This window comes from Quercus lobata, chromosome 6, assembly GCF_001633185.2.
Source record: "Quercus lobata isolate SW786 chromosome 6, ValleyOak3.0 Primary Assembly, whole genome shotgun sequence".
In the NCBI taxonomy this organism is placed as follows: domain Eukaryota; kingdom Viridiplantae; phylum Streptophyta; class Magnoliopsida; order Fagales; family Fagaceae; genus Quercus; species Quercus lobata.
In genome coordinates this window covers 49,965,686-49,992,450 of record NC_044909.1, presented here as the reverse complement: position 1 = coordinate 49,992,450, position 26,765 = coordinate 49,965,686, and the positions used below count along the sequence as shown (strand labels likewise).

General features: G+C 35.5%; 2 protein-coding genes across 4 annotated transcripts; one reads left to right on the top strand and one right to left on the bottom strand.

The window, feature by feature from the left end:
* Window positions 1-84: 84 nt before the first annotated feature.
* Window positions 85-5,224, bottom strand: LOC115995050 (acyl-coenzyme A oxidase 2, peroxisomal). Its single transcript, XM_031119461.1, has 7 exons — window positions 4,675-5,224; window positions 3,685-3,800; window positions 2,228-3,108; window positions 1,273-1,452; window positions 1,010-1,176; window positions 803-926; window positions 85-580 (listed from the first exon to the last, which is right to left on the bottom strand). Exons 1-7 carry the CDS (start codon window positions 5,151-5,153, stop codon window positions 425-427), a joined length of 2,103 nt encoding a protein of 700 aa, XP_030975321.1. The 5' UTR covers window positions 5,154-5,224; the 3' UTR covers window positions 85-424.
* A 10,251-nt stretch (window positions 5,225-15,475) lies between these two features.
* Window positions 15,476-17,808, top strand: LOC115995072. 3 transcript variants are annotated; one of them, XM_031119490.1, is made up of 5 exons: window positions 15,476-15,673; window positions 15,838-16,649; window positions 16,782-16,835; window positions 16,937-17,121; window positions 17,477-17,808. In XM_031119490.1, the coding sequence occupies exons 2-5, from the start codon at window positions 15,878-15,880 to the stop codon at window positions 17,564-17,566; spliced, it is 1,101 nt and encodes a 366-aa protein (XP_030975350.1). In that variant the 5' UTR covers window positions 15,476-15,673; window positions 15,838-15,877; the 3' UTR covers window positions 17,567-17,808. The 3 variants fall into 3 exon arrangements, with proteins under 3 accessions (XP_030975350.1, XP_030975352.1, XP_030975351.1); XM_031119492.1 differs by having other exon boundaries at window positions 16,937-17,160; window positions 17,477-17,568; XM_031119491.1 differs by having other exon boundaries at window positions 15,476-16,649.
* The last annotated feature ends 8,957 nt before the right edge of the window (window positions 17,809-26,765 follow it).

The following is a 26,765-nucleotide window of genomic DNA, read 5'->3' as shown; positions in this document are numbered from 1 at the left end:
GCCCTTATTCAATTTTCTTGGATCGAATCACCCAAGGATATTATAACATAATCACAAGTTAGAAAGTATATATGTAAGAAAATATGGACAGTAAAATTTGCATTTTGAATACTAATTGATGATTGATACAGTTTACAAGCAATCGTGTATAAAGTATTGTTTCAATTTCTACCACAGCTAATTATTCTTCCCAAACACAGTGAAACACCAACCTCGGTTTGAAAGCCACCATCTCCTTTGACCAATTCATCTTGCTTTCTTATTAGGAAAGAAATAAAAGAAAATAAAAACACTAATGACATTTGGCCACCAAAAAAAAAAAAAAATCCTGACAACCCACATACTGTGTGAGGCTTTTTCATATGTATCAGCATCAGAAATTCTTTTATATGCATCTTGTGAGGCTTTTTGCTCTATTTAGGTATTAAAATCCTGCATACTGCAAGTACTGTGAGTAGGCTTCTGACTGCATCGCAATAGGGGCCCGTGTAACATGATCTGGAAGATCAAATGCGTCAACAAGTTCCCCTGCAATATTCCTCACTTGAAAACTCAAGTAATCTGCAAGCTTGTGGATTGCCTGCAACAGGATATGCATAGGTCAGTTAATAAAACACTAACTATAAAACAGAACTTCACATTTGTTCTGTCCATCCTCTACTCAGGTACTTCCCTGAGACAAATGTTCACAAATGCCCCTGTGCTAAATTAAGAAAGCATGTCAAAATCTTCTGACACATGAATGGCACTTTATACAGTATATCTCAATAACTTCAGTTGTCAGTCTTTTTATGTTTGATACCTTAGCTTTGTTGGGTGCCACATAGTCAACATTACGGTAGGTTCCTATGTCCTTCCAGATTCGTTCCAAGGCATAAAGATCACATACAAGTTTCAGAGCTTCTTGAGTACTCGCATCCGGACATCTACCAATCAAACCAAATCAAATACTCAAAAATCAAGAAGTGAAAAAATAAAAGAATATATGAGGTTAAGATTAAGAGGGTACCTCTTTACAGCTTCAATAAACTTTGCTAGGATGACAGATTCAATATGGGATTCAGCAAGTGTCAAAAGGTGATTCAAGCATCGATTCCAAGCACCAAAGCCTCCAAGAGTTTTAGAGTGCTTGTTTAGTCTCACAGCAACACTTTGAAGCAATCGAGATGTTCGGTACTGCAACAAGATCATTCACATAAACCATAAATATACAGACTGTATTGTCTGAAACAATTAAAATCTGTAAATAACCTTAACTAAGATAAAACTCACTCTGAAGGCATCCAACTGGAACTTGGGATCTCGTAAATGATCGGCACTTTCCCACCTAGCAGTTACGGGATTTGGCTGAGACAGGTAACTGTTCATTGATTCTCTTAAGTAGTTCCATGTAACTGCAAGTGTCCCACCTTGGAACTTCTCCTTGTATCGCTTCAAGAGATCGGCTGCTACCTGGCATCACAATTGAAAGGTTCAAGAGTCTAGTTTCCGTCCAAAAGAGTAATCAAGATTTATTAATAATGCAGACCATATATATACAGCCCCATACAAATTATAATGTATGTTAGCAACCAGTGGAGTGATAACCCGAAATGACACTAGCAACCAAAATTTAATCTGAAGATGTGGGCACGGTTGTTATCTAACAACTATCATTGCCTTTCATTTTAACATTGGATGACCACCATAAATCCATTTATCTCAAATTGCCCAAAACCCAAGTCCACATAGGAAAGCTAGAATCCTCTATGGTAAGTTGGTGACCAAAGAGCATAATTTCATCTATTAAAAGCACAGAGACTTTACTACCTAGGAAAGGCACAGGAGTGCAACTATCAGGCTATTCACCTGAATTGACCCTACAAGAACAATTTTGTTGAAAAATAAACATGTTAACATTTTAACACTAGCTTTTCAAAACTAATTTAGGATCAGGTAGCCTCAACTTTATTGTGAGAGATAAAACAATATAATCATTCTCTTCAGTAGTTCACAGCTAACCAGCTGACTACATTTTGGAGTGATGCAAGTCAGGGTGGGTCTTTAGGGAGGAAGTTGCTATTCTAGTTGCAAACCCATCCTGTAGCAATTCCTATTTCCTACCTCTTCTCTACCTATTGAAAACAGCACCATCAATTCAGATGCTCTTGTACTTTATTGATGAAACAAACTAGGATATATCAAATTCTTAAGCAAAGTGTGTAATAGAATTGGATTTGTTTGCAACCTGTTGTAGAAGCACTGTGTTGTCCCCTTCAAATGTCTGAAAGATGTCATGATCATTCCTCAAGCTGCCAAACCGGTTCACTGCAGCATACCCATGACCTCCACAGGCTTCCCTGCAGATGCTCAATGACTTTGCTGTATAAGATGTCACGTATGCCTTGAGACCTGCTGAAAGTGCATGGACATCTCCAACTAATTCTTCATCATGAGTCTTCTTCATCTCTGAATATATCTCCACCAAATGCTGAGTGGCAAAGTGGAATGCATAAGTTGAAGCCAGCATTGGCATGAGCTTGTGTTGTTGGGACTGGTAATCAAGAATACTGACTTCGGGTTGCTTGGGAGGGCCAAACTGCTGGCGCAGTAAAGAATATCGGGTGGCAATTGTAACAGCTACCTTGAGGACACTAACTGAAGAATATGCAAGGCCAACCCTCCCACCTACCAGTTCACCTAACATGGCAGCAAATCTTTTATTTATGGATGGGAGGCTGGTTGTATATTTCCCATCACGGGAGACATCTCCAAATCGATTAAGGAGATTATCTCGAGGAATTCTGACTGAATGGAATTTCAATGCTCCATTGTCCACTCCATTCAGGCCAATTTTGTGGCCACAATCATGTATTTCAACTCCTGGAAGTGGTTGGTGGGTGTTAAAATCCCTTATTGGAACGATGAAGGCATGGACTCCCATGTCAGAAAATCCTTTTGTGTCATGAGTTGGCAACATCAGCTTAGCAAAGACAGTGGCAAACTTGCCGTGAACTGCAGCATTTCCAATCCACCATTTGATGGCCCCGTCATTGGGTGTGTCAATTACAAATTCATCTGTGATTGGATCAAATTTTGCAACTGTTTGGAGGCCTTGAACATTTGAGCCTTTTAAAGCACCAAAAAATAAACAGTTTAGTTTAGATATGCATGCCAAGATAAGTGGAAAATAATATATTTTCAGGACCTTAGCCTATATCTTTATACAAGTTATCAGGCTTTGTTTGGAAGACAAAATGCCCCTTGCATGTTGTAGAATACCTATTTAATAAGAGACCTAATTAGGCAACATCCAATTTCACATTAACGTTTGGATTCATGACTTAAGATTCCGTGAAATTAGCAAAAATTGCCTTTTTTTTTGGGGTGGGGGGCACTGGCAAGCATACAACGACAGCAGGAAGATGTTAGAGACACAACAGAGATAGATTTTTCATTGTAGTAGCAGATAACACACAAAAGCAAGGAACAAACAATGAAATTAACATTTGGATTCATGACTTAAGATTCCGTGAAATTAGCCAAAATTGCCTTTTTTTTTTTGGGGTGGGGTGGGGGACTGGCAAGCATACAATGACAGCAGGAAGAGGTTAAGGACACAACAGTGATAGATTTTTCATTGTAGTAGCAGCTAACACACAAAAGCAAGGAACAAACAAATAAAAGACGAGCAGACTAGCTTACCATGATGCAGTTCAGTCATAGCAAAACAACCTGTATAGTCCATATTGTCAATACCATCATAGTACTTATCCTTGTGTTTCTTAGTTCCTAAATTGATCACAGAACCTCCCCAAAGACTGCAAGAGCAAAATAAATAGTCAATGCAGGATATAATGTACAGACTATGAAGATAATGTGACTAAATATTAGAGAGAGATGGAATTAGTACAACAGCAATCTAAAAAATGATCAACCCCAAAGCAACCACAATCTAAAAGTGAAAAAAGATAATCCTAATAGATAGATAAACACAATATTGTATTCAGTATCAACTCAGACAATAACATTCAAATCAAAACATCTTAACTCCACCTTTACTAGATATTGAAAGTCACTAGCACAATTACCAAACCTTAAAAATCAAACAAAACCAAGCCCAAATCCAAAACACATCCTATTTCCAACCCAAATAACAGGAAAAAAAAACTTAAAATACCATACAATTTAGTCCCTAAAATTTGGATCAGGTTGTATTTTAGCATCTGGAATTTACAAAAAAACTAAATTCTGCCAAGTAAGCAAGTAATGGTAGACTACAAGGCACAATTTTTTTTTTTTTTTTTTTTCAAATTCTTTTCACAACAGGTTGCAAATTGTTAGTTTTTTTTACATGGACCCACAATAGATTTTATTCTTATTCATTCACAATTTGTCGTATCGAACCGATATGAAAAAATAAATTTATTATTTACAATTATTTTTAGTAATTTGGTACTTTACATTTTATTTTATTTTTAATAATATTAATACACAACATGTTTTAATCACAGCTATAATTAGAACTTTCATACGCACAAATCCCCATGATGAGTGACCGAAAACTCCTCAAAATTTGAAAGCATAAAATAGAATTAAACCAAAACTTAATAGCTCCCAATCCCAAAATAGGAAAAAAATAAAATAAAATAATAATCCTTTGGAGCAATAATAAAGATAAGATCAGCACCATACCTGTACTGCACACCCATCTTGATCCCAAGCGACATGTCGACAGCTCCCACAGCTTCCAAAATGGCGAAGTACTGAGAGGGCTCTTCCACGAGGTAGCTGAAGGGCCTGATATTGGCTTCTCTCACCAACCCAATCAGCTGCCTCATGCACAGCTCTCTGTGCTCGTCTCTCGAGATCTCCAACGGGGTCTGAAGCTCCGGCCTCGCGTTGAAGTACTCGAACACCTTTTCCTGAATCTCTCTGTGCTTCCCTCTCATGCACTCCCACAACCTCGCCCTGTCCACTTCCAGCTTCTTCCTCGTCGTCGTTGCCCCGCACGTTACTGTCTGAAGCTGAAGGTGATCATGATCATGATCATGATCTGGGTCGTTGAGGAGGTGCAAGGAGAGCCGTCTGATTCGCCGAGTTGTGGGGTCGTCGGATTCGGTTTCGTCGGTGTGATTTGGGTTTGGGTTTGGGTTTGGATATTGGGTTTCCATTTTTGAGAGAAAATTGGAAATTGGCAGAGACAGAGACAGAGGGGAAGAGTAATCTGGGTTGTGTTTTTTGAGGATTTGGGTTTCCTTAATTTATTTATATGGTTGAGAGGGTGACGTGGCGTGTGTCAGAGATGGACGTGGAGGGATGGTATTGGTGGATATGTTTGGCTGTTGTTTCATTTTGGCGCGCCTTTCAACGCCGTGGGGGCGTGTTATACGAAAGGGTTTTTTTTTTTTTTTGAAATGCTGGCGAATGGTTTAAAGAATCGGATAATAATCTATTTTAAAAAAAATAATTTATAGGGAATAAAATAATTTATTTAAATAAAATTTTTATGAAAAAAATTATTAATGTTTTGATATATATATTTTTTTTCGTAAAATTAATATCAAAATTTTCTTAAAATAAATTATCAATTAATTTTCTAAGAACATTCGATAATATGACCTTTTTTTTTTTTTTTAATGGATTAGGATAGATGAGATATTAAGTAATAATTTAACTAGATTTGGCATTTAAGAGTTGGGCAAATATGGTCAAAGTGATATATTTTGGACCTTTTGACAACAAATGGCTGAGCCAGCCGTCTTTGTATTTTTTCCTCTTATTTTTTTTTAATATTATGGCTTGTTTGAATCAAGAATGAGAGTATTATGGAGCTTAATTTATGGTCAAGTTTACTCTTTTCCCTGCTCCCTCTTCCTCAATCTAAACAAGTTAATATTTTGTTATCAGTTCCAATTCTCATGCGCTAAGTGCCTTTTTTTTATTAAGCAATGTTATGTTAGGGATCAATATTTTTCACAAATTTCTTTTTGGATGTTTTCACAACTTTGTAAGTTGTAATTTGTGGAGCAGTATTTTCTTATTAGTTATTGCTAGAAAAATGTAAAAGAGTGAAAATAAATTGAATCCTAATATATCCACTTAAATATGTTATTAAAGTTGTGGAAATCCTATAGTTTCAAGAGGAAAGAGAAGAGATGATATATGAGTTTAACATGGTCGTGAGCTAGACATTAGGTTGAGCTTAATAAGTATGTGTGAGTTGTGCCCTCTTTTTTCAAACAATAATATGTTATTGATTTTATTTTTGAATTAAATAAATCTATGCACAATGTTAGTTTATCTTGAAGTGTTTCTAAAAAAAAAAAAAAAAGTTTATCTTAAACAAGGTGATATATGAGTTTAACATGGTCGTGAGCTAGACATTAGGTTGAGCTTAATAAGTATGTGTGAGTTGTGCCCTCTTTTTTCAAACAATAATATTTTATTATTTTATTTTTGAATTAGTAAATCTATGCACAATAGTTTATCTTGAAGTGTTTCTAAAAAAAAAAAAAAAAGTTTATCTTAAACAAGGTGTCTATTCACCAATGTATATATTCTTCATTGTCTCTCACTCATAAAACTACTTCTAGTGAGAAACTTTCCAAGAGAAAATATTTGTCATGCATACATTTGCATAGAATTACATAGACAGAAAGAGAGTTTAGTGTGCTGAGTATGGAGATTACAATGATTCTTCTTCGTGTTGTTGATTATGTTATCTTGGGAGGTAAACGTCCCTGAGTCTTTAAGCACCATTGAGTGTGTGAGTGGCAAAATATGCTTTAAGGAAATTCTGTCAAACACAAGACTTGATGAATTATGTATTGTTCATTTTTCATGCACCTAGTCTGTGAATTATTTAATTATTGTACAAATTTATTCTTATATACATAATCTATTTAGTGTTTTTGCCTATTGAATCTATTTGTGTTTTATAATTTAATCTATATGTTTTTCTTGCTTACTTAATCATAACTATAAATTTAAAAATTTTGACCATAAATAAATTAAAATTCATAACTAAATTAATAAATAAAATTAAAATTAGTATCTTGTGGGGGGGTAAAAGACCGGAAAGCCCATGTCAATATCTACATTGGGCCAAGGGCCCATTCCAAGGAAGAACCCCTCCTCGGCCATGGGAAGAACCCTCCTCGGCCATGAATGTAGCCGAGGACAAAGGGAGCAGCCTACTACTGGTAGTGACACTCCGGGTCATTCCACGGAATAGAATAAGTACTAAGACAGAAAAGGACAATGGGAAGAATGGAAATATCTAAGGGAAAGTTGCCATTATTACGGTACTCCGTACCTGACATAGTCATGCCTCTCTGCCTTTACAACCACTCCCAACAACTTTAGGGATGGGCAGATAGGACAAGTAGCAAGGCAATGAATCTAAAAAGTTAGAGGAGGAAAGGGGGGTATAAAAAGGATGGAAAGGGAGGCAAATGAGGGAGGGCGAAATCCCTACCACTAAATGCGAAATGGAGAAGGCTCCTCGAATTGTGCCGATGACCAATCTTCCTTGATAAACTCAGTTCATCTCAGCTTGATCGTGTCAAACACCATATTAACTGTTATATGTGCACTAAAACCTAGCTCTTCGACCTACTCTTTACAAATTTATTGTTCTGGGTTCACTGGTCCAAGATGCCATACAATTGGCATCTTGGACTTGGGCTGAAAAACGTGACCCTACAATTGGCATTGTCTGTGGGAAGAGCTTGTGCATTAGCAAATGCAATGGTTAATCATGGTGGGATCAAGCTCCTATCAACAAAAGTCCCTTGAGAAGACCACTTTGGCGATGGTGCAAGCTACATGAAAGTTTCCCCATTATTTTCAAGAACACACCGTCGTTGTCATAACTCAGCTTTCGCTTAGGTCTACACTTCGAAGTACTAATTACACAAGAAGGATTGCTAAATGGGGCGCAATTCTAGGGGCTTCTGACGTCAAGTATATGCCCCGTACACTTGTCAAGGGGCTAGTTCTCGCGGGTCTAATAGCCCGGTTCGCTGAATTCCCATTGGAGAAAGAAACCGAAGGTCAAAGCATGGATAAAGAAGCGGTTAAACAGAACCTTAACTATGTCGGGTCCTCAGATTTCCTACTTTAGGGAAATTAATACGCACCAGAATCTTATGAAGCGGTTAAACAGAACCTTAACTATGTCGAGTCCTCGGACCTCCTGCTTTGGGGAAATTAACATGCACCAGAATCATGTAAAATGGATAAACAAAACCTTAGCTATGTCGGGTTCTCGGACCTCCTGCTTTGGGGAAATTAACACGTACCAGAATCTTGTGAAGCGGTTAAACAGAACCTTAGCTATGTTGGGTCCTCGGACCTCCTGCTTTGGGGAAATTAACACGCACTAGAATCTCTTGAAGCGGTTAAACAGAACCATAGCTATGTTGGGTCCTCGGACCTCCTGCTTTGGGGAACTTAACACGCACCAGAATCTTTTGAAGCGGTTAAACAGAATCTTAGCTATGTCGGGTTCTCAAACCTCCTGCTTTGGGAAAATTAACACGCACCAGAATCTTTTGAAGCAGTTAAATAGAACTTTAGCTATGTCGGGTCCTTGGACCTCCTGCTTTGGGGAAATTAACACGCACCAGAATCTTGTGAAGCAGTTAAACAGAACCTTAGCTATGTCGGGTCCTCGGACCTCCTGCTCTGGGGAAATTAACGCACACTGACAACTTTCTAAATGACTAAGTGTTAGACAAAACCAAGGTCTTGAAGCAGTTAAACACGCACCAGAATCTTTTGAAGCGGTTAAACAGAATCTTAGCTATGTCGGGTTCTCAAACCTCCTGCTTTGGGAAAATTAACACGCACCAGAATCTTTTGAAGCGGTTAAACAGAACTTTAGCTATGTCGGGTCCTTGGACCTCCTGCTTTGGGGAAATTAACACGCACCAGAATCTTGTGAAGCAGTTAAACAGAACCTTAGCTATGTCGGGTCCTCGGACCTCCTGCTCTGGGGAAATTAACACACACTGACAACTTTCTAAATGACTAAGTGTTAGACAAAACCAAGGTCTTGCATGGTCCTCATACTCAAACCTATGGGGAAACTAGTTACTTCAAAGAAGAACCTAAGTACTAGACAGAACCAAGGTCTTGCATGGTTTTCGGACTCAAACCTATGGGGAAACTAGTTACTTCAAAGAAGAACCTAAGTGCTAGACAGAACCAAGGTCTTGCATGGTCCTCGGATTCAATCCTATGGGGAAACTAGTTACTTCAAAGAAGAACATAAGTACTAGACAGAACCAAGGTCTTGCATGGTCCTCGGACTCAAACCTATGGGGAAACTAGTTTTTTCGAAGAAGAGCCTAAGTACTAGACAGAACTAAGGTCTTGCATGGTCCTCGAACTCAAACCTATGGGGAAACTAGTTACTTCGAAGAAGAACTTAAGTACTAGACAAAACCAAGGTCTTGCATGGTCCTCGGACTCAAACCTATGGGGAAACTAGTTACTTCAAAGAAGAACCTAAGTACTAAACAGAACCAAGGTCTTGCATAGTCCTCGGACTCAAACCTGAAGAAGGATCTAAGTACTAGACAGAACCAAGGTCTTGCATGATTCTCGGACTCAAACCTATGGGGAAACTAGTTACTTCGAAGAAGAATCTAAGTACTAGACAAAACCAAGGTCTTGTATGATCCTTGGACTCAAACCTATGGGGAAACTAGTTACTTCGAAGAAGAATCTAAGTACTAGACAGAACCAAGGTCTTACATGGTCCTCGGACTCAAACCTATGGGGAAACTAGTTACTTCAAAGAAGAACTTAAGTACTAGACAGAATCAAAGTCTTGCATGGTCCTCGGACTCAAACCTATGTGAAATTAGTTACTTCAAAGAAGAACCTAAGCACTAGACAAAACCAAGGTCTTGCATGGTCCTCGGACTCAAACCTATGGGGAAACTAGTTACTTCAAAGAAGAACCTGAGCACTAGACAGAACGAAGGTCTTGCATGGTCCTCGGACTCAAACCTATGGGGAAACTAGTTACTTCAAGGAAGAATCTAAGTACTAGACAGAATCAAGATTTTGCATGGTCCTTGGACTCAAACTTATAGGGAAACTAGTTACTTCAAAGAAGAATCTAAGTGTTAGGCAGAACCAAGGTCTTGTATGGTCCTCGGACCTCTTGCTTTGTAGAGACTAACACACGCTGACAACTTTCTAAGTGTTTAAACTAAATTCAATCATGCCTCGGTCCTCGGACCAGACACTTAAGGGAAGCCAACGCTACAAACATCATCGTAAATGTTGAAAAGAACCTTAGTATCCGATGACCCCCTCGGACTGTTCACTTTAAATTACACGTCCTTCGACGGTTGCGCTATTCGCAATGTAGAGCACGCGGTTATTTTTCTGATTAGTCCTATATAGTTAACCTATTTAGAGTTGGCGGTGGTGCACCCGTTAGTTTTGATAAATTCAGGATGACTACACTTTACCATCAACGACATCAATTCTAAGTACTATTCGAAAGAAAAGATACCAACACACCCATTCATAAAACAATTATTGTAGAAAATGAAAGGTACACAAAATGAAATAAAATCGTCTTTTTATTAGATAAAGAAGAAGTACAGTGTACATAAAAGGGCTTAACACAAGCCTATTTCAAAAGCTAACTATAAAAAGCAGTCCACGGGAACAATAGATCCACAATCTTGCTCCAGCAACAATTCGAGCAAGTATGGATGGCACCGGTGATGGGAGAGAAGAAGAAGTAGAGACGCCAAATCCACAATCTTGCTCCAGCAGCAATCGAGCAAGTATGGATGGCATTGGTGATGGGAGAGAAGAAGAAGCAGAAACGCCAAATCCACATACTTGCTCTAGCAGTAATCGAGCAAGTATTGCTCTAGCAGCAATCAAGCAAGTATGGATGGTACTGGCGATGAGAAATCCAAATCCGCACACACGCGACACACGGCGCCAGATGAAATCCAAATTTTGTCGCACTAAAAATCTGATGCGACCTACACCTGCTTCGGATTTTGGCTGAAGGATAAGAGACTTCTTTCTTGTCCAGTCGAAGGGGAGAAGTATCTTTGGCCTTTGCCTCCCTTGCCTTAACTGTGTCATTCTGAATCCCGAAGACGCTCGTGGCTTTTGAAGAGGGCTTGGTTCCTACAACCTCACCCTTATCCTTGACCATTTCACTCCCTAAACCTCAATCACTACCTTGGTGGGACCCTTGGGAACATTTGGAGAGTTAAGAACCTGAAACTCCCGCAGAACTCAAGGGTCTGCGAATAAAGAAGAACGACCTCCCCCCATGTGTCTTATATAGGAGGCAAACCTGGTGGCAATCAATTCGCCTAAATCTCCAAGAAAGAATTACAAGTGAGATAGATCTCGCTCAATTTTCAAAGCAGTCTTCAGCCGTTGGATTTGCGTCACCTCGTAAAAAAACCTTAATGAAAGCGCGCCTCATGTACCGAAACAGCAGGAACGCGGTTGGGATAAACTAAAAGAATATCTCACAACCAGGAATAGTGCAAAATGGGCACGAAAGGGCAATCATCACATCGAGATCCTCATTTCCTTCCATGGGGAAGAAAAGAAGAATCTCGAGGGGCTATTGTGGGGGGTAAAAGACTGGGAAGCCCATGTCAATATCTACATTGGGCCAAGGACCCATTCCAAGGAAGAACCCCTCCTCGGCCATGGATGTAGCCAAGGACGAAGGGAGCAGCCTACTACTGGTAGTGACACTCCGGGTCATTCCACGGAATAGGGTAAGTATTAAGACAGAAAAAGACAACGGGAAGAATGGAAATATCTAAGGGAAAGCTGCCATTATTATGGTGCTCCGTACCTGACATAGCCATGCCTCTTTGCCTTTACAACTACTCCTAACAACTTTAGGGATGGGCAGATGGGACAAGGAGCAAGGCAATGAATCTAAAAAGTTAGAGGAGGAAAGGGGGGTATAAAAAGGATGGAAAGGGAGGCAAATGAGGTGGGGCGAAATCCCTACCACTCAATGCGAAATGGAGAAGGCTCCTTGGATTGTGCCGAGGACCAATCTTCCTTGATAAACTCAGTTCATCTCAGCTTGATTGTGACAAATACCATATTAACTGTTATACGTGCACTAAAGCCTAACTCTTCGACCCACTCTCTACAAATTTATTGTATTGGGTTCACTGGTCCAAAATGTCATACATCTTGGGCTTGGGCTAAAAAACGTGACCCTACATATCTATTTTAGAATAAAATATAGATAAAAAATACTAAATATTTATTTATTAATACATTTCAATTCAATCATATATGATCTATCAAAATTAAACTCAACATTCTTTTAAATTGTGTAGGCATATACATCATGTATTAATTTCATAATCTAGGACAGAGCTAGGGGGATGGGGATTGGAATGGGGTTTGGGGGGGGGGGGGGGGGGGGGGGGACGGTGGAGCCCCCTTATATTGTCAAAAAACAACTTAAACATTATGAACATGTTGGTATAATGAATGAAGATTATGATGAGAATGGTAATCTTTATTTTTGGCAATAAAAAATGTTGTAATGTAATAATTATTACCATTCATATATTTCGTTGTAAAAAATTAGAATCATTTTTTTTTTTGAGAAAGAAAATTAGAATAAAATTGATTGTTACATGCATATAGAAAGAGATATTATATTTTAAGATTAGTATGTGCATAAGGGAAGTATGTATTTTTAGAAATACATAAATTTTATAAGATTTTTTTTTTACATAAATTTTTTTTTTCTTTAGATAAATTTTTGTTTATGTAAAAAAAAAAAAAATTTACATAATGTTTTGTTTATTTTATTTTTTTACATAAATTTTTTTTGTTTTTTTTACGTAAATTTTTGTTTATGTAAAAAAAAAAAAATTTACATAAAAATTTTAAATATTTTTTTAACATAAATTAGGTTTTTTTTTTTTACATAATTTTTTTACAATAAATTTTCGTTTTTTTATAATTTTTTTTTGTTTTTTTTAACATAATTTTTTTCACATAAATTTTTGTTTATGTAAAAAAAAAAATTTTTACATAATTTTTTTTACATAAATTATTATTATTTTTACATAAATTTTTGTTTATGTAATTTTTTTTTTTTTTCATAAATTAGGTTTTTTTTTTTTTTTTTTTTTTTTTTACAATTTTTTTTTACATAAATTTTTTTTTTTTTACATAAATTTTTTTTTTTTTTACATAAATTTTTGTTTTTTATAAGTTTTTTTTTACATAAATTTTTTTATTTTTATTTTTCACATAATTTTTTTGTTTTTTTTTTTTTTTTGTTTTTTTATAAATTTTTTTTGTTTTTTTTTTACATAAATTTTGTTTATGTAAATTTTTGTTTATGTTTTTTTACATAAATTTTTTTTATTATTATTTTTACATAAATTTTTGTTTTTTTTTTTTTTTACATAATTTTTTTTATAAGTTTTTTTTTACATAAATTATATATATATAAATATATATATCTTTTTAAAAAATAGAAATTCTACTTTAACCTAATCTAAATGTATATGTGTGTGAAATTTTCTTTTGGAGACTTGAACCCGGCCCTTACCCCTACCCCTCACAAGTACTTATACTTGTGGAGTGACCATTATACTAAGGGTGCATGGTGGTATTTTATAAGTTATTTGCACATGCTAAGAAAGGATTAAATTCAATAAGAATAGATTAAATTCAATAAGAATGTTGTATATAATTTCCATACTTACACAGTTACACCCTCTGACTAGACAATAAAAGTATGAGCCCTAACACTCACAATCCAAAACTCATTAAAAAAATTTCGAAGTTTTTTAGGAAACTAAAAACAACTAAAACACTGGAACAGAAACCAACATAGCAGAAGAGGAGGAACCAAATTAAATAGAAACCCCAACCTCCATGGACTACTTTTTCTCTCATTTGCTGCAAATCTCTGTCTCACTAGTTAACCTTGAACCACTTCTCTCGCAAGGTGACGATCATGAGGGGTTTTAGGAGGCCAAAAGTCATTCGGCTACCACTCACAATGGTCGGAAGACTCGGAATTAATGGGTTTGTTTCATGGTACGAATTTGGTAGAGGGTCCTGGTGTGGTGGTCAATGATGGCTGAGTATGGAGGTAGGGCAACATGCACGGTGGCTGATGTTGTTTTTGTTAGTATCATTGGGACAATTTTGAGGTGGATGCATGGAGGTCTAGTGGATATTGAAGTGGTTGATGACTCCAGCGTTTGCTCTAGTCTGAAAGCTTTTCTTACTTCTCACGATCCCAATGCTTTTTTTTTTTTGGGTTTATTTAAGCAATGTTACGGTTAAACATTTTTCAGAACTTTGTTAAGTTATAATTTGTGTGGCAGCATTTCTTTTTCTTACGGGTTATAAGGGATGTTGAGTTCATAATTTTAGGTTGGCAAATCATGAATAAATTTAGTATCTTGTATATATTCAAGATTTGGTGATCAAGGTAAAGTTGTTGCAACCAAAACATAGTCAAAGCTTTTGTATAGAATATTCAAGACGGTTTTTGAAGTTGCAACTTGCAAGCAGAGTGTTCATGTTGAACAAAGACCACGGTAGAAGAGTTTATAAAAAATAAAAAATAAGAGGTCCATGGTAGAAGATTGCATGGTCTTGAAGTTGCATGTATGTACTCATGTTAGTAAGTACTTTATAAGGTAGGAGTAGGCTTAGGTTTAAGTCTATTGTAAACACTTCAATTTTATGTAGTGAATTTATTTCCTCAAAGGTTAATGGTAAATCCCCTATAGAGTTTTCCCTGTTTAGGGTTTTCTTTCGTAACCATATCACTTGTATTATTTCATATACAACTTTGTTTTTTATTTGGGATATGGATGTGTGAATGATTAGCCATGAATTGAATTTTTAAGCATATTTGGTTAATTAATCAAACTCGGTTTAATTTAATTTATTGGTAACAACTTGTATCTAAATTTTTCAACAAGAGATATCACTTTTATTGAGTATCCAACTACATTACAATAGAAGAAAAAGAGAAAGTTCGAGAGGGATTGAGAGTTTTTATATATTCCAATAGAAAAAGCAAAAATTCGAAGGAAACAGAGAGTCTCAAGGTGCAGTTACCTTTATGCTAATTAACATAGAAACACGTTTAAAAGTTAAAAATATAAAACATTTTAAATGTTTAAGCTTTAAAATTGTAAGAATTGTAATATCCACTTAACAAAATTTAAACAACAATAAATATGTCAAATCCATTGCATTTATTAAAAAGAAAAATTAGACTCCACATTTTTGTAACTTTTGATAAATATTAAATATTTTAGTAAAAATTAAAAAAAAATTAAAATGATACATAAAACAAAATTAGATCCCAATTAAAATTTCATTTAGTATTTAATTGGATTTAATTTAGTATTTTCAATATATATATATATATATATATTTAAAAGGAATGAAATTTACAAATCCCCGCTCTCCCTCCCAAAAACGACATTCACAAAGTTCAAACTTCAAACTTAGGAACGCGGAAGTGAGGACCATATTTTAGTACCAAGTGGTTCCCCGCCTCAACCAAATTTTAGTACAATTTCTTTATTTGACTCAAAACGAACACACACTCTGATTTCATTTCCTCTCCAAATCTCATACATCTCCAGATCTCCTTCAAGTTCAACCCAAGGTCAGTAAGCACTATCTCTCACACCCAGTATTTGCTTTTTCATGCTGTGCTACTCAATATCTCTCTCTATGTGTGTGTGTGAAGTTTAATATCATTGCTAGAGTTAGATATGAAATTTAACCATGACCGCTGTGGGTTGTCTTTATCTTGTCGATTTTTTTTAGATGTATAGAGCTTAAGATCTGTAACCGGCAAGTGAATTTCATGATGAGTGGAGATAATTTCACAGATGGGTTTGGCAAAACCCGTCAGGCTTTAGCCGATGTGACCAACAGGAAAAGGGCGTTTTCTTCGGTTTCAGGTGATGTAGGACTTAATTATGGAGATGGGTATGGTAAAAATGTGGGTTGTGGAGATGGGGATCCAAAGTTTGCAAAGCAAGGGTGCTTAGGAGTAGAGAATTTAGTCCAAGAGGAATGTGAGGCCAAGTTTGGAGTAGATGGTAATGAAAAGGAGAAGGATTTGTCCCCCACTTGTAGTGAGGTTGGTACTTCACTAGAGAATATTGCATCTACTGTTGTGAACTTACTGGATAAGAGTAAGGAGACATCAGATTTGTTTCAAGGCGACAGGATACGGCATAGTGTTGCTGTGGAGACTGGTGATGTATTGAGAGATAGTTGTGTGTCTAGTATTTCGGCGCCTGCTTGCTCTGGACTGTCCAAGAAAAATTGTTGCGGGGTCGGAGGGAACTGTCAAGATGAGGAAGTGAGACTCAGTTCCAGTGTTACTGGAAGTAATGCAGTATGTGAAGGATTGGTCGCACGTGTTTGCAAGGATAATGAGAAGGATCAACAAGGTGGTAGATTGGCCTCAAGCAATTATGGGTCTGTTGAGTGGTCAAGATTGCCCAAGTCACATGGTTCTAAGTTCCATGAATTGGAAAGATGCACAAGCGCTAAGGGTGATGGTTGTGCTAATCTAAATGCTGGTACCGATGTTCTCAAAGGTTGCTCTTGTTCATTTTGCTTGAAAGGTAATCATAAGATTCGTAACACGTAAATATGTTTTGTCATGTGCTTGATTGCATGTGATTATGGAATTTAACATTTTGTATGCTACATATTGTTCTAACATGGGGATGTTTGTTTTACAATTTGGTAATCAGCTGCTCATATGTGGTCAGACCTCCATTACCAGGACATCAAGGGTCGAATAGCTGGTAAGTTTGTGGGTGGTATCTGATAGTTTACTGGTTTGGAATTTTCTTTCTCATTGTGATGTTGTTTTCCTTCATTGGTATTGCTTCATTTTTTAATTTAGTATTGAAGAAGAGTCAGAAAGAAGCAAGCATTTTGGTTCAAAATAGTTGCAGGGGAAAGGAGGTTGACATTCATGGCCAAGGGAACTTCAACAAAGTAACAAAATTAGATCCTGACCTCACGGGTCAGTGGAAATCACTCTTTCTTCACATGGAGAATATCTTTGTCAATGAAAGCAACCAGCTTGTGAGTGCAACTTTTGTTTCCTATGACTTAGCCACTTAGGTGTGTTTTGTGTTAAGTGGGAGTCATATTTTTCAAAATCCACTTGCCATTTTGGATAAGATCTAGAGAATTCAGGCTGTTTAAAGAAGTCCTGAATCAACTTGCTGGCCATAGGGCATTGGTGATAGCCACCTAACATCTGACTGCACTTTGTGGTTAACTATTCTAATCAATGCTTCATTGCTAGCATCAATGGCTCCTTATGATCAGGCTAATTCTCAAGATCACCCTTTATTCATGTCATGTCATGAAATTTAATTTGATTTATTTTTTTCCTAATCTCAATTGTGTTAAATTAGCCTCTTTTTCTGGGCAGCAATCCAGCTATGTTACGCTTAAAGATTTGAGAGAGAACTGCAAGATGGATCTGGAGATGATCAATGGAATGGCTTCAGAAAAACATTAGCGTCCTTGGTGATTGTAAGAATGTTTCATTACACTTATTTGATAGTTTGTGCTTGTGGCTTGCATGTAGATGCATTTGCCCATGTGTGTTCCTAGTTTGTTTCTCAGAGAACTCCTTGAACTTGTTACCAGTCTTATTGTATTGAGAACATATCCATTTAACACATATAATAGTGTTTCCTTTAATACCTACCATGAACATTTCCTGTATGAGAGAATGAAAGTTCTTTTCATTTGCCTCAATTCATGTTCCTTACTAATTCATTTGTTTGAGCTATCGCAGGTTTGGATTGATTTTTTCACCAAACCTGCCATAACTGTTCCAATGGCCAATAACTCGTTCAGTACTTGGTAATTCATGTTCCTTTTGTATATTTTTTTTGGTAGGTTCTTGTGCTAATAAATGAGTGGTTCCAATGGCATGTACTTTTAAGGGCTGTGCATTAAGAGCACTAAAACCTATGCTTTAAGAACCAAAACAGTAATTAATTTTAGTTAGATTCTGCTTTTGAATGTACTACATTGGATAGGGGTGATTACTGGTCGATTGGGTTCAAGGTGGAAGTCAAATCCCCACTCACCTGAATCTTTCGGATGGGGAAATTTCTTACCTGCTGCCGATTGACAGATCAGATGAAACTGTTTGCACCCCGTTATTGGGTTAGTTGTGGCCTCGGGTGGATCATCAAGTATGACATTTTAATATCAAATAGAAAGAAATAACCAAAATTTTAGATGAAACTTCAGTTGGTTGTTGATTGAGAAACCGTTGTGCAATTAAGAAGTAAATATACTTTCTGTACTGGAATTGTTAAAAAGCGTCACCTCTCCCTGATGATGGTCAGGTGACTTGTTGGTGTGAGGCATAACATTTTCGTGTGGGGTAGGAAATCAATGATCTTTGGGTTTGAAAGAACCATAACAGGCACTGATTCAATTGAACTAAGCCAATGAGCTCTAGCTCAATTGGCACCTCCTCCCCTTACAAGTACTATTAGGTGGAGGGTGAAGTTGTGGGTTCAAAATCCATTAGGTGCATGTGTAACTCACTAACTCACCCCCAAAAAATGAAAGAAAGATCCATTTTAACTAAATTTGATCAGTTAGGTAAGGTTTGCTTAGTTCTTTCAGCAACCTAAATTTGATCAGTTTGGTAAATTTGATCAGGTTTACTTAGATTGCCTTCTTCTCAGTTGGGAAAGTTAAATTAATGTCCACACTTAGCATCTTCTATGAGATGGATCCAGGCCCTAGTGTAAAATTTAGCCTCTTCTTTTACAATTTAAAATGAAATTTCCACCGATAATTATCTTTTATTCTTTTCTATTAATAATATTACTTTCTTACCTATTAATAAAAAAAAAAAAAAAAATTCCACCAGTAATTCTAGATCATTTTCCCCCATTTCCACCCAACCTCTTTTTATGGTAGATTTTATGGAGCTCTGTAAATCAGAATCAGGAGTTCCCCTTTTTTTTTTCAACAGGTCAACATGTTTTTAGTTTTGATTTTTCTCTAATATCTCATGGATGAATTTAGACAATGGGTTTAATATATTATATACAATTATTATAATCAGATTCATGCTTCTAAAACTTCTTGTGTGCATATGATCTTACTTTAAAAAATAAAAATAAAAGCTTATTGAGAACATGAGGTTTCACCGTTATTTTTTATTTTTAAAAATATTCCTACAAAAATAATGACATTTATAAGGGAGAGAGAGATATTGTAGTAATTCAGAGATTTGTTTCTGTGTTTCAACAGTTTGGATGCCAAATGTTACATGTACGGCACCGGGCCTCCAGAGCCATTTGGGCCTTAGACCCAAGCTGTATGGTATGTCCCGCGGTTCCTGACACTCAAGTCAAAAATTGGGCTAAAGGCCTACTAGGGCCATGGGAGCAAATCCTACAGTATCATGTTTGGCCCAAAACCTGTTGGGTCGGTCGTTGAAATATGTGCTTGTCAGTTCGTGGCCGGGAAGTTGCCCAGCACGTCCCATTTCCCATGCGCATGAGTGCTCGGGAAGGCCCTATCCTGGATGCTCGGCGACTCCTTGGCAAATTCCGCCGTCAAACATCACCCTTTCCTTGAAGTAGGAACCAGTTCCAATGCCATTCACACCATACTCCCAACGAAACATCCATTTAGTGATAACAGTATTGGACCCCTATTCCCACTAGCCTTGAGAGTAATCATCATTTTCCCACTAATTTTGGACTATAAATAGATGAGGCGAAGGAAAGGAAAGGGGTGGTTGAAAGTCTGAGAGGAGAGTATTAGTAAGCTACAAAAAATGACAGGAAAGGAGTTTAGAGGTTGAAGAAATATTGCTGGGTCTCTAAGTTAGAATCACCCAAAGTAGGAAATCCAAAACCCACATTATAAATATATTGTGAGCCCAAGAGCGAGACAGGTCTATTAAGCTCGTTTAAGGTGCGCACATTACATTATTTATACCATGCACTTACTTTGTCAATAAGTTGAGACTCACAACTTGTGAGTCTTAAACAGTTAGATGTGCAATGACAGGCTTGTGGTTATTCAGGCTACTCTCTCTCTCTCTCTCTCTCTCTCTCTCACACACACATATATATATATATATTTTTTCAATCCATGACCTTACCCTTCACCCCTTTATTACAACTCTTTTTTTTTTTTTTTGGTGATATCTCTTTACATTAAATGCAAGAACAGGCAATATTGTCAATATATGATTAAAAATACTAGCGTTATGTTGCAACTGTTATTTTAGAACCTTCAATGGGCTTGTCCCTTGCAGGTCTAGGGCCACATAATTGTCTCAGGATGGGTGAACTTGGCTGTATTCTTGGATTAGGGGAAAATGTTAACAGAGTTGAATCTTTGGGGGGGAATCTGCTCAGAAGTTTGTACAGTGTAAGAGTTATTTTCTTAAGTTCTCTTGATAGATTTGATTGTATCTGGGGAAGCTGTATCGTCCATTCAAAGCCAATATATGAACTTTTCCTCTCTAATTTTCTAGGGCACCTTTTGCATATTTAAGCATTTTAGAAGTGTCGTCAAAATATTTTGTCATATGAAAGTTGTGAAATTCATAAAATTACGTTGATAGAAAAATTTTATTTGTAAAAAATATATTATAAAACTAAAATTTAATATAGAAAACTGTTGAGAAAGTTGAGTGGTTCTTTTTCAACCCATTTGGTTTCAAAATATTGAATAAATAGACTATAGATTAAATTTTTACATTTTACTATATGGTCTAATTTACATATTAATAAAAATCTCACATATTTCCCTGGAGTCATGCACATAACATATATGTGTAAAAAAAGAAAAAAAAAAAGAAGTAGCATAAGTAAAAAAAAATGCAACAAAATTCAAACCACTTGATTATACTTTTAATTTGTCTTAGGGGGAAAAAAAAAAGAATACTCTAAAGTGTCTAAAGATTAATATTTAAAAAAAAAAAAAAAAAAACCAGTATTATTCAGTCCACCTTGGTGTATTCGGTCCACTTTGGTCATATTTGGTCCACTTTTGTTCTATTCTGTCCAGGTTGGTCCTAATCGGTCCACATTGGTCCTATTCGGTTCACATTGGTCTTACTCGGTTCACTTTTATTCTTACTAGTGTGTAGTTCTATGCATATGCACGAGTACAATAAAAAACAATCACAATTATACATTTTTTTTTAGAAGAGATTCAAATTATACATAGTATTAGCTTATGCTTTTTTTAAACTATACATTTCTAAAATATGTAATGGTTTCTCATTATATATATATATATATATATATGATTTAGAAATTTTTTTTTTGGTGGGTATGATTTAGAATTTAATTGGATTTAAACTTTTATGTTTTTTTCACCCAATAATTCTCTTGCCACAAAAATTAAAAGAAATAAATGCGTGGCGGGAAATTGGACTCCAATTGAAATTCAATTTGGAATCTAATTGGATTTGGACTCTTCGATTTTTATACTTAATAATTCATTGAGTTTAAATTCGATTCGAAGCTGGTGTAAAACACTGCTTTTACGCCAGCCAATTAAAACATGCCACGTTATTTGGCTTATTTCACAATTCTTATCTTCTTCTTTGGATTTTCTTTCTCTCTTCGTTCCCTTTGTAACTCTCTCTTCTCGTGTCCTTTTTTTTTTTTTTTTCCATAGCATCAAATCTATTGCTCTTCCCCACACTGATCCATGCATCAACACAGTGGCAGTGGGCATTAAATCTGAAAGTAAAAAGAGAGCTAGAAAACAAGCATATCAACCTCAAAAAGTAAAAGCTTTTAATATTTAAGCTCCCAAAAAACCTAGATTTAGCACCAAACAAAACCCACAAAAATTAATCATGAAATATCTCATTTATAAATTCAGAGCCATTTGAATTCATTCAAGATCAATTCTAAACTTAACATGAAGAGCTAAAAATCATCCATCAAAAACACAATCAGTAATATTATAAATAAATAAATAAATAAATAAAAGCCAAAAAAAGAAATGTTCAGAGTATCACAGTCACTCACATTGGTACTCTGAAACTACCAAATAGGCATACTCTATTCTAATTTCTAAGACTGTGAACCCAAACAAACAAACAAACAAGCAAAGAATTAGAATGTAGAGTAGCTCCTCTGACACATTCATAGCAATAACCAAACAAAACCCATTCTGACAAACAAAACCCATTAGAACAAATTCCTGAACAAATTTCGGCCCATTACGGTGTGTTTCGGCTATTTCGGTGTGTTTTAGTGAATATCAGCCAAAATGCAAGCTTCGGCCATAATAAGTTTTGGTGTTACTTTTCTTTTCCTTCAACTTGTTTATGTCTGAAACTTTCAAATTTAATGCCCATTGCCACTGTGTTGATGCATGGATTAGTGTAAGGAAGATGAGTACACAAGAGAAGGAAAGCAATGGATTTGATGGTATGGAAAAGGAAAAAAAAAAAAAGGTGAGAAGAAAGAGTTAACAGAGGGAATGGAGAGAGAGAAAATCTAAAGAAGAAGATGAGTGGGTCCGTGAGAGGAGAGAGATGAAACACAAGAATAAGTCAAATAATGACGTGGCATATTTTTATTGGTTGGCGTAAAAGAAATCTTTTACGCTAGCTTTGGACCGAATTTAAACTCTAATTCATTTGGCACAAAATTAAAAATCAAATGGGACACATGGCGCAAAATTGAGAATTCAATTAAAATATAATTGGATTTTCTCTGAACTTTAACTATATATATTCGGCCCACTTTGGTCTTATTCGGTCCTATTCAATCCACTTCGATCCAATTCGGTTCATTCAGTTCTATTTGGTCCACTTTGGTTTTATTCGGTCCAGTTTGGTTCTATTTGGTCCATTCAGTCCAGGTTGGTCCTATTCGGTTCTATTCGGTCCACATTGGTCTTATTCAGTCTATTCAATCTAATTTGGTCCACCCTGACTTCGGTCTATTTAATAATGTGTTTTCAGTTAAAGGGAAGCAAAACTTTAAACTTTTCTCCAAATAAGAAGTTATAACTGAAAACATTTTGTTTGTGAATTTCTTCATTTTCTACAATCTTTAAAAAAATCATTCATAGAAAACATAACCCAACAGACTACTATTGCATTTCTAAGTTCTAACTCATAAGTCTTAACTGAGAACAGACATAATAATTTTATAACATGAAATCATTCCTATCCATATGTCCTTGAAATTCAACTGATTCTCCACTTTGGTTCTGAATCTACTCTACTTATTTCGTTATGTCTTATTTCACCTACCTTATCGGTTAGATTTTTTTTATATTTTATTTTTTTATTTTTTATTTTTATCAAAGTAGCACCAAGATTCAATGCAGTCCAGCTAATCAGTAACTTCAAAAGACTTCTCTGTTTTTAATTTTTTTCTTCTTTTGAGGTCAAAGCCCCACTAAGATCCTACAGCATTAGTTAGTCGGTGCGTTGAGTTGACCTACATTATGCATTTAAGGGTTCTATTTCAAGACATGAACTTCCAACAAATCATGTGAGACTGAGAGTATACCTTTGTTATTATAGACTACACATCCTAGTTGGTCATTTCTTGTTTGGTTTTTGCAAACAGTATTAGTTCATTTTTTGATGCATTGTAATTCTTGCAAGAAGTAAAAGATGTACATTCACTTCCATTGAAAGCATTCTTAGAGAGCTAGTCGTTGCTGTGGTTTATTGATAGCAAACTCAATGGTGCAAAACATAGATAAAATTCCATAATTAACTAATCACTTCTCTTAAATTATTCTAAAATTTGTATAGTGAGGTTGGTTTTAGAGTAAACCTTCTTGTTTTAGAACCTTCAATGGGTTGTCCCTTTCAGGTCTAGGGCCACATAATTGACTCAGGATGGGTGAACTTGGCTGTGTTCTTGGATTAGGGGAAAGGGTTAACAGAGAGTTGAATCTTAGAGTGGGAATCTGCTCAGAAGTTTGTACAGTGTAAGAGTCATTTTCTTATGTTCTCTTGATTGTATCTAGGGATGCTATATATCGTCCATTCAAAGCCAATATATGATCTTTTCCTCTAATTTTTAAGGGCACCTTTTGCAGATTTCAGCATTTTAGAAGTGTTAACAAAATATTTTGTCATATGGAAGTCGTGAAATTCATAAAATTATGTTGATAGAAATCTTCTTTTTTCTAAAAAAATTATTATAAAACTAAAATTTAATATAAAAGACTATTGACAAAGTTGAGTGGTTCTTTTTCAACCCATTTGGTTTCAAATTATTGAATACGTAGACTATAGATTAAATGTTTATATTTTATTACAGGTTTAATTTACTTATTAATAAAAATCTCACATATTGCCCTGTAATCATGCACATAACATATATATAAAAAGAAAAAGAAAAAAAAGAGTAGCATAGGTGTAAAAAAAAATTGCCATAAAATTCAAACCCTTTGATGATAATTTTTATATTTTTTAGGAAATACATATAAAAAAATACTTTAAAGTGTCTAAACATTTATATTTATAGATTTTTTTTTTTAAAAAAATTCCGGTCTAATTCAGTCCACCTCTGTCTATTCGGTCCAATTTGGTCATGTTCAGTCTACTCGGTCCTATTTGTTCCACTTTTGTCTTATTCGGTCCACTTTGGTTCTATTCGGTCTATGCAGTCCATTTTGTCCAGGTTCGTCCTATTCAATTCACATTGGTCCTAGTCGGTCCACTTTTATTCTTATTCAGCCCACTTTGGTCTTATTCGGTCCTATTCAATCCACTTCGATCCTATTCTGTTTAGGTAGGTCTTATTCGGTCCATTATGTTTACTTTGGTCTTATTCGGTCCAATTTGGTCCTATTGGTTCTACTCAATCCACTTCAGTCTTATTCGGTCCACTCTATATACTTTGGTCTCATTCGGTCCAATTTGATTCTATTTGATCCATTTTGTTGAGGTTGGTCCTATTCAGTTCTATTCGGTTCACATTAGTCTTACTAGGTCCACTTTGGTCTTAGTCGGTCTATTCAATCCAATTCGGTCATTTCGGTCCATTCTGACTTCGGTCTATTCAATAATGTGCTTTCAGTTTAAGGGAAAATAGAAGTTATAACTGAAAACATTTTGTTTGTGAATTTCTTTATTCTCTACGATCTTAAAAAAAATCATTCTTAGAAAAAATAATCAAACAGACTACTATTGCATTTCTAAGTTCTAATTCAAGTCTTAACTGAGAACAGAAATAATAATTTTATAACATGTAATCATTTCTACCCATATGTCCTTGAAACTCAATTGATTTTCCACTTTGGTTCTTAATCTACTCTACTTATTTCATTTTGTCTTATTTCACCTACCTTATAGGTTAGATTTTTGTTTATCCAGGTAGCTAGCACCAACATTCAATACAGTCCATGGCTAATCAGTAACTTCAAAGGCCACCACTCTGTTTTTTGTTTTTCTTTTGAGGTCAAACCCCACTAAGATCCTACAGGATTAGTTTGTTGGTGCGTTGATTTGACTTACATGATGCTTTTTTTAGGGCTCTATTCTAAGACATGAACATCTACAAATCATGTGAGACTATGAGAGTAAACCTATGCAAACAGTATTAGTTAATTTTGTGATGCATTGTAATGCTTGCAAAGAGTAAAAAGATGTACATTCACTTCCATTGAAAGCATTCTTAGAGAGCTAGCTAGTCGTTGCTGTGGTTTATTAACAGCAAACTCCATGATGCAAAACATAGGCAAAATCCCATAATTAACTAATCAATTCTCTTAAACTATTCCTAGATTCGCTTAGTGGGGTTGGTTTTAGAGTAAACCTTGTTAGTTGTTAAGTTGTTCTTGTCTTTTTCATTTGATATATTAACAAATAGAAACATATATAGTTTATTGGTTATCTACTTATCATCATAAACATTATGGCCAACCAAAGTTATGTCACTATAAGTTCTGATGATTGCACTCTCTAAACAAGTACTTGTTTTTCCATGAAAACGACTGAATTGCAGAACGTAAGATTATCCATTTTTAAAATATGTTATCGTATTCAAATCACACTCATACCGGCATGTGCATTTGCACACGACACATAGCATGTGTAGTATTTAAGAAAATTATCAAATGGCTGATTGCACAAATTTGATATTAAAAAGTTGGAAAATTAAAAGAGTAAGAGCTGTTTGGCAGTGTATTTTAAACAACAATTTTCAGTATGTAAACACACTTTTTTATCAATACATATTTCTAAAAAATACAAACAACGTTACTAGAATAACATTACTAAACCGGCCTAAGTCCTTTATATGATACTTTTAAACAGACCTTAAGTCTTATATATGATGCTTCCGCGAAGCTGCGTAGTTAGAAGGACAATTAGCTTAATGATTAATTTGCTGTTGCATGTGATGACGTTCAATTCTCAGCCAATAAATTGAGAGAAAGTTCATTGTGACTTGTGAGGTGTTGCTTATTCAGCGACTTTAGCCATTATATAGTTGGTGCTTAGATTTGACAAATGTGAAGGTCAACTACATAGGTAGTTCATACTTTTAAGTAAAGTTTTTATTTTTTATTTTTTATTAAATTTAGTTTGTGGTCAGAAATGGTTGAGATATATTGGAGCAAAAAGAACTCTACTTCAGTGTATCATTAATAATGTTTTTGACTAATTCGACCAAAGCTGGCAAAGGGAGTAACTGAACTATACATTTCCTTTTTCTTCTGACCTAATTTTT